The sequence below is a fragment of the Caenorhabditis remanei genome, chromosome III (assembly GCF_010183535.1).
Source record: "Caenorhabditis remanei strain PX506 chromosome III, whole genome shotgun sequence".
NCBI classification, from domain to species: Eukaryota; Metazoa; Nematoda; class Chromadorea; order Rhabditida; family Rhabditidae; genus Caenorhabditis; species Caenorhabditis remanei.
Genome location: NC_071330.1, coordinates 12,693,859 through 12,701,646, shown reverse-complemented (window position 1 = coordinate 12,701,646; position 7,788 = coordinate 12,693,859). Strand labels below are relative to the sequence as shown.

Sequence of the window (7,788 nt, the reverse complement as noted above, 5' to 3'; positions counted from 1 at the left end):
TCGCCGCCGTCGTCGTGTCTGCCGTCTCTCTCGTCGCCAACGCTCTCTCGCCGCCACCGCCACAACGACACACCGCCACTACGAGGACTGTTTGACCTGGCGCTCAACCGCCATGGCGCCAACCTATGGATTTACTAACTCCGCCCCCTTTTCACCACTATATAAGCTGAGAATTCCCTCTCTCTAGGCAGTTCTTACGGGTGAACTTGCACCAGTCCCTATTTCTCTTTGTAACCCTCTTTCACCCTTTCTCTTGTAACAATTGAGTAACTAATAAACTAGTAATTGAGTATAAAAGTCTTGCGTTGCTTACTATATTATTCTAGGGTCGGGCCTGATGTTTTGAAAAAAAAAGCCCGGCCCTTGACAAGTATGGATTTAATTGATCAATCAAGAAAAATATCCAAATATGCGGCAAAAAAGGAAACATCGATTAAAATACGAATTTATCGTAAAATTCAATGCTGCTTATTAAAAAATCAGCAGGAATTTCATCCGCGCCGCTTGCAGTTTAAGCTCCGCCCACGGCGAAATTTTTTCTTGAAAATCCTTCTCGAAACTTCATTTTTTCACAGAACAACTTTACTGTTTTCATATTTTATAATCCAGACTTGCAAAATTCCGGGCTGTTTAAGAAATTTTTTTTTTTTAAATCGGGAAATTTTCGAAAAAAAAAATTTGAAATTTTTTCAGTACTGAACTTCCGGGCCGACCGGCCCGGCCCGTTGCAAGTCTGTTATAATCTGTGATTCTTGCCTGAAAATTCAAATTCGGCGCCAAAAAAGGACAACACCGCAATTGCGCTCTATTGCGCGCAATGCGTGCTGCGTCACGGTTTCAGATTTTTTTTTGTTTTTGATGAATTTCGCTTAAAAATTACTGAAAGAAACTGTGAAATTAGGCACAATACAAGTAATACTTGTTTTTATTAATTGAATAAATCAATTTTTATTAACTTAGCGTGTGACTTATTCAAATCTACCTCGAAAAAATTTAATATTGCTCATCGCCAATTTTAGGCGAAATCAATTTTTTTCATATTTTTCGCACAAAAATGTTTATGAACCCATATTTTTCATAACTTTTCTTAAAAAACTATTTTTCAACTTGTTTTTGTCGAAAAATATCAAAATTTCAGTGGCGACTACCTTTTTTTTTCGATGAGAAACTACTCAAAATCCCCATTTTTCTCCTTTTTCGCTCATTTTTCGCTAATTTTCCCCAATATTTCTATTAAACTTTTAATTTTTAGCGATTCGAACGACATCCGCTCAAAAAGTTCCAAGGCAGCCCAGTCTCGACTCACTCCCGTGACAAATCCCCAGCTTTTTACGTATTCTACTAGCCGCCCGCGAAAATCTCAAAGATTTTTATCGGAATTCAAGTAAGTTTCATTTGTGGAAATGCTTGAAATTCTTAATTAAACTTATGCTGTCTCTTCCGAGTGCGGTGCGTGTGGCGTCGCGGCAATCGCACAAAAATCCAAAAATGATATTTCCAGCTGTTCCGACGCCATCCGCTCGAAAAATCGTTCTGCAAATGCTATCAAATCGATTTGTGACAATTCTTATTTCTCTACACTAGCTTTTCATAGCGATCCGACGGAATTCAAGCAAGTTCGTTTCGTGTTTGTTTGAAAACGTTCTGAAACGTTTTAAGCAATAGAAAACATTAGTTTATTTTGATTTTCAGAACGATTTCACTATTTTCAGCCTATTTTCTTCTAAATTTGTATTTTTTTCAGCTGTTCCGACGTCATCTGCTCAAATCTTCTATGAATATTCCACTTCTAATGCATTTTCAAGAGTTGCCATCGATTCGCCAAATTGGACAGCAGAATTAAAGAAGATTCTGAAACGATTCAAAGGAAATCCCTCAGCTCAAGTTCAGAAATGTGTAGAAATTCAAGATAAGAGGACGAGCACCAATGGGAATAACCGAAAAACAATATAACTACACAAGAATTCTGAAGAAAACCAAATTATCTCGACGACCTCGAAGTTCCTCTGGTCAGATTTCTCTGTAATCCCACCCAAAGGAAGAATTGTTAAAATTGAGGTAGTTTGCTTTTTAAGTAGCTTAATTATTCAATAATCATTCAAATTTGATAATTTTCAGCCGACAAGCAGCCCACATACCCAACCAGTGAAGAAATCCTCTCTCGCCGGTCCACAATATCGTTATCTGTATGGTTTCGACGTCATCCGCTCAAAAAATAATGCTTCTTCCTCGTGATCCTCGAAGAGCTTTCGATCATTCTTCGACGAGAAGATCGCTAGAATCTTCGAAGCACTAGATGCGACTCCCTACACTATTTACAGTGAATTTTCTCATCAATTCATTTCGGTAAGTGCGAATGAAATTCAAATACAGAATAATGAACATTCTACCGAGTACAAGCATTACAAATATAGTTTTCCAGGATGAAGAACCCTCGTGTGCTATGACAATAATGAAGGATATGATCCGCTGTCTCAGTCGAGAAGAATTGTTGTAAATCTTACCAACAAAAATTGAGAAGAAGTTATCTCGCGACTGCTTCATACATCTCTACTTTTTTTTCTCAGTCGACCAACATCCGCCAAAATCGCCGAAAAACTCAAATACCTCGACTGAAATGGAACCCCAGCTCTACAGATCACTCGTTCCCTCGACTACAAGCTGATAAATTCCTAATTATATTGTACATTTTCTATTATTTCTCTCTTAAGCTCATTTCTAGAACAAAAAAGATTCTAGACTTGAGCAAATCACTATTTGAATACTGTTGTTTATTCACTTCGCTGAAATTTCATTCAGAAAGGTCGAGTCAACACCAACACACCACGACACCCCAGCTCCGATCCAGAATCGTGGTGCCAGAAATTATTTCAATTTATCGACAACCGCGGAGTTACTCGTTGCATCCCGCCGACTGTATATCAAATACCAAGACAGGACAACACCCGCTCACTATACCAGCAGCTGCGATCCGCGGTTGCAGTTCCCTCGAGATACATTCTCATCAGGGAAGATTGATCCTCGCAATCCGCTGATAAAAAAAATCTCCCGAAGCGGTGTACATTTCCGCCACTACCAGCCCGGTCATTGATGAGTTCCTCTCGTAAGTCAACGCTCACATTCTTTCACTCATACTTGTCACGGGCCGGGCCGGGCCGATTTCCAAATTTTCACCGGCCCGGGTGAAGCGACTTTTTTTTCGAAAAACATGTTTTTTTCAGCAGTAATTTTTGAAAAAGTGGTTTTGGGGGCATTTTCTGCAAAAATTCGACTGAATTGATGATTTTATAAGTTCTACAGTGAATTTAGTGATTAAAAAAAACACTTGAAAATTATTTATGGGGTGCAAAAATTGTAAAAAATTTTCCACCCGAGCCGACCGGGCCGGGCCGGCAAAATTTTTCCTCGGCCCGGCCCGGCCCGGCGGGCCGGCCCGTCAGATGACAAGTATGCTTTCACTGAATATTTCACAGTTCAGGACCAGCTCCCGTCACACTGTGTATTTTGGACAATCTAATATCCACTATATTACTGTGACCAATGAACCCCAGCTGTAGGTATCCCTCGAATCATCTGAAAGGATAATGAATGTACTAACCGGAGGAAAAACATGGAAAAAGTATTTTAATCCCACCGCTCTACTTTCAAAAAAGAACAAATACTGTTGCTGTCGGTCTCCCATAATATTGGTTGAAGATAAACAATAAATTAGGTTTTCAGAGTCGACCAGCTCCCGCTTCGGAGATACACGCCGTCTGTACATCAAGTCAGGACAACACTCGCAATATATAACAACAGCATAGATCCGCCAGTTGCGATTCCCTCGAGATACATTCTCGTCAGGAACGATTGGTCCTCGCGATCCGCGGATGCAAATGGAGCTCCCGAAGCGGTGTACATTTCCGCCACTACCAGCCCGCTCATTTATGAGTTTCTCTCTCGTAAGTTAACGCTCCTATCCTTGTACTTGATAATTCACAGTTCAGAAGACCAGCTCCCGCCGTACCTCGGATAATCCAATATCCGCGATAACATTGAGACCAGCATAATTATTCCCCCAACCCCAGCTGTATCCCTCGAATCGTCTTAAAGGACAATGAATGTACCAGCTGGATTAAAAACCTTGGAAAAATTATTATAATCCGACCGCTCTACAGTCAATAAAAAGCAAATGAGTTTTTCAGAATCGACCAGCTCCCGCCGTTCCTCGGCTTCAATGTTATCGAGCATCATCACACCTCGATTCCCCAGCTCCTACCCAGAATCGTTGTGCCTGAAGTTATATTTACTCATCGACAACCTCGAAAGTTAATTTTGGAGACACTCATAGCATCTCGCCGTCTGTACATCAAGTACCAAGCCAGGACAACATCCGCTCACTATACCAGCAGCTTCGATCCGCGGTTGCAGTTCCCTCTAGATAGATTCTCATCAGCGACGATTGGTCCTCGCGATCCGCTGATGCAAATAGAACTCCCGAAGCAAGGTGCAGCCCGTCAATACGAGCTCGCTGTTTCGATAGTTTTTTTCTGGTAAGTCAACTATTCCATTCTTTTACCTAATCAATAACAGTTCAGATTACCAGCTCCCGCCGCTCTGCTTTTTTCTGACAATCCAACATCCGCGCTATTAGTGGAAAAAATTGTATTTTTACAATCCCAGCTGTAGGTATCATTCGAGTCGTCTTAAAGGATAATTAATGCACCAGTAGGAGCAAAAACCTGTAAAAACTGTTATATTCCGATAGCTTTACTTTCAATAAAAAGCAAATACTGTTGCTGTCTGTCTGCCATAATATTGGTTGAAGATAAACAATAAATTAGTTTTTCAGAGTCGACCAGCTCTTGTCATCCCTCGGTTTCAATGTTATCATGCATCATCACACCGCGATTCCCCTGCTCCGATACTCATGCCGCCGACTGAACATCAAGTACCAATCCAGCACAACATCCGCTCACTATACCAGCAGCTTTGATCCGCGGGTGCAGTTCCCTCGAGATACATTCTCATCAGGAACAATTGGTCCTTGCAGCCCGCTAATGGGGCTATTCATGTCCGGAAAAAACGTTATTTCCCCCGATTCAGTTACCGGAAAAAAGCGGGGGTACTTGATTTTAGAACTCGGAAAGATAGAACTGCGACAAAATAAAACTGTAACAATATAGAACTGACAAAAATAGAACTGAACAAAATGGAACTGCGACGAAATGGAACTGCACGAAATGGAACTGCACGAAATAGAACTGCTACAAAATAGAACTCTAGTTCGATTGGAGCGCGTTTGCATTCATGACTTTTTAGAAGAATTATAACCAATTTTCGATGAGAAAAGTCGAGTAAAAACACTTATTTTATGGAGATAAAGTCTTTGTCTATTTAATAGTCAACAAAAAACTGGAAAAAATTTTATTAGACAAGCCCAATAAGCATTTTTAAAACCAGTGGTAGAGTTCTATTTTGTAGCAGTTCTATTTTGTAGCAATTCTATTTCGTTCAGTTCTATTTCGTGGAGTTCTATTTTGTAACAGTTCCATTGTGTTCAGTTCCACTTTGTAGCAGTTCTATTTAAGTCAGTTATATATTGTTACAGTTTTATTTTGTCACAGTTCTATTTTTCCGAGTTCTAAAATCGAGTACCCCCAAAAAAGCAACAAAAAACTGTTATTTCCGGTAAATGAATCGGGGGAAATAACGTTTTTTTCCGGAAGAGAATATCACTATAATATAAATGAAGCTCCCAACCTCGCTACTACCAGCCCCCTCATTCAGCAGTGTCACTCTGGTAAGTCAGAGCTCTCATTCTTTGCTCAATAATTCACAATTCAGGACCAGCTCCCGCCGCTCGACAGACAAATTATCATCATCGGTCTGCTGCGGGTTAGTCAGAATCAGGGACGAGCGGCAACGCAAAATTTCGGCAACCCGGCAATCCGGCAATTGCCGATTTCAAAAACCGGCAATTTTCGGCAATTTTCGGCAACTTTCGGCAACTTTCGGAAACATGTAATAATAAGGGATTTTCCTAAGTCGGGAGAAAAAAATGCGAGCAAAGTACACATTATTTTGCCAGGGACAGTTGTTTTGACTAAATGAGAGCATTTTCCCTTTTTTTTGAAAAATATTCAAAAAATTCTATTAGAAACGCAATAAATATCGATTTTTGTATCAATTTTGTCGAATTCAGCCTGAAAATTGAACAGATTTAGAAAAAAAAACTACAAAAAACATTGCCGAAAAAAAGTCGGCAACTCGGCAACGGCAATGCATTTTAAAAAAGTCGGCAATTCCGGCAATTCGGCAACGCGGCAACGGCATTGCCGCTCGTCCCTGGTCAGAATATCGGTTGATGATCAGAAACAATTTTACAGTCGACCGCTTCCCGCCGTCCCTCAATCTCAACTACCCGCTATCAGGAAGCTTGAGCATTCTCGCCATGCCCCAGCTCCTCGTAGCTGAAACTATTTGAGATGTCAACATCCGCGGACCCCAGCAGAATGAGTACTGGTTTTAGTACCCCGAGTCTCAACAGCCGCACAACATACCAGCAGTTAGGATCCACCTGCTCTTGTGTTCATAGGGTATTTGCATTAGATGATACTATAGAATAAACTTTTGTAGAATCGCGACGAGGTCTGGAGCCCCTCGATTGGACATATGGAATGTTATGTATGTCATTCAGCAGAAGAGAAAGCATGGAAGAATCGTCGCTTGCTCACTTGTCGAATCATTCTACCAGCTGACACAATGCATTTAGTTTTCCTTGAAGAGATGGATCACAAATTTTTATCATAATATCACTGTATGTTCCGAACAACCTGGAACTCGATCAAGTAACATTGATCGTTCTGGGAGAGGTATGTCCGCGTAAGACCAGCCCATGTTCCGAACTGCAGTGTTATTTCCGATGAGACCGACTCGAAATTTGGAAAATTGAAGCGAATTGGATTCAGAAAACTAACAAATTTACTGTGTATAAAGAATTGTATTTATTTTACATCAACTCACTAACTCTTGTTTTTATCTTTTTTTGAGCTCCACTCAACTATTATCTTTCTGTACTAACTCATTGATTCGTTCATCACTTTTCTAACTTTCATGTTACAGACATAACAATGGATTCTGACCGACTTCTTCAGAAATGCGATGAAAATGGAACTGAATCCCTCGTTCGAGCACTTCTCAATAAGAATGAGGAAATCTACAAAATAGTGAAGAAATACGAGATGCTGAAAATGGGGCAGAAGGAGAATCAGAAGCCTGTCGAGACTGCTGACAAGAAGAAGAAAGACAAGAACCGCCGATGGAAAAAGAGATACCAGCTGAGCCAAGGGATCAAATCTCGTGTCTCTTTCGACAAGAACGACCAGAAAGTTGTTCAATATGTCGCAGAGGTCTTCAAAAAGGAAAGAGAAGAATATGTCACCTCGTCAGGAGCCACTTCTGGAAGAGCCCACGACCGCTGATAACTGATACCGTCTGTTAAATTGTTAATTACCCTCGTTTCTAAAATTATAATGATACCTCTCAAGTAAAGTCTCTTTTTTTTTGAAAGTTAGTTTGTTTTGTTTCAAAAAGCAATATAGTATTTTATTACGTTTGCAGAAAAAAAACTGTCTTGTTCGGTAATGATTTGTCAAACATTCACTGTTAGAGAAGACGGACTAAAACAGAGATATTTGAAGACAACCCTGTGCTAAGAGAGGTGACATACTACCGAGCCAACCGGAGTTGGACCGTGGCGAGCCTAAACTATTGATTTGGTGAATTGTTAGGCATAAAGTTAATTTT

General features: G+C 40.4%; 2 protein-coding genes across 2 annotated transcripts; both read left to right on the top strand.

Moving 5' to 3' along the window:
• Positions 1–2,296: 2,296 nt before the first annotated feature.
• On the top strand, positions 2,297–4,536 carry GCK72_011064 (uncharacterized protein; the record flags this gene model as incomplete). Its single annotated transcript, XM_053728190.1, has 4 exons — positions 2,297–2,346; positions 2,800–2,976; positions 3,721–3,894; positions 4,185–4,536. The coding sequence occupies 4 exons, from the start codon at positions 2,297–2,299 to the stop codon at positions 4,534–4,536; spliced, it is 753 nt and encodes a 250-aa protein (XP_053587767.1).
• A 2,576-nt stretch (positions 4,537–7,112) lies between these two features.
• Positions 7,113–7,463, top strand: GCK72_011063 (uncharacterized protein; the record flags this gene model as incomplete). Its single annotated transcript, XM_003092500.2, has 1 exon — positions 7,113–7,463. The coding sequence occupies one exon, from the start codon at positions 7,113–7,115 to the stop codon at positions 7,461–7,463; it is 351 nt and encodes a 116-aa protein (XP_003092548.2).
• Positions 7,464–7,788: the final 325 nt, after the last annotated feature.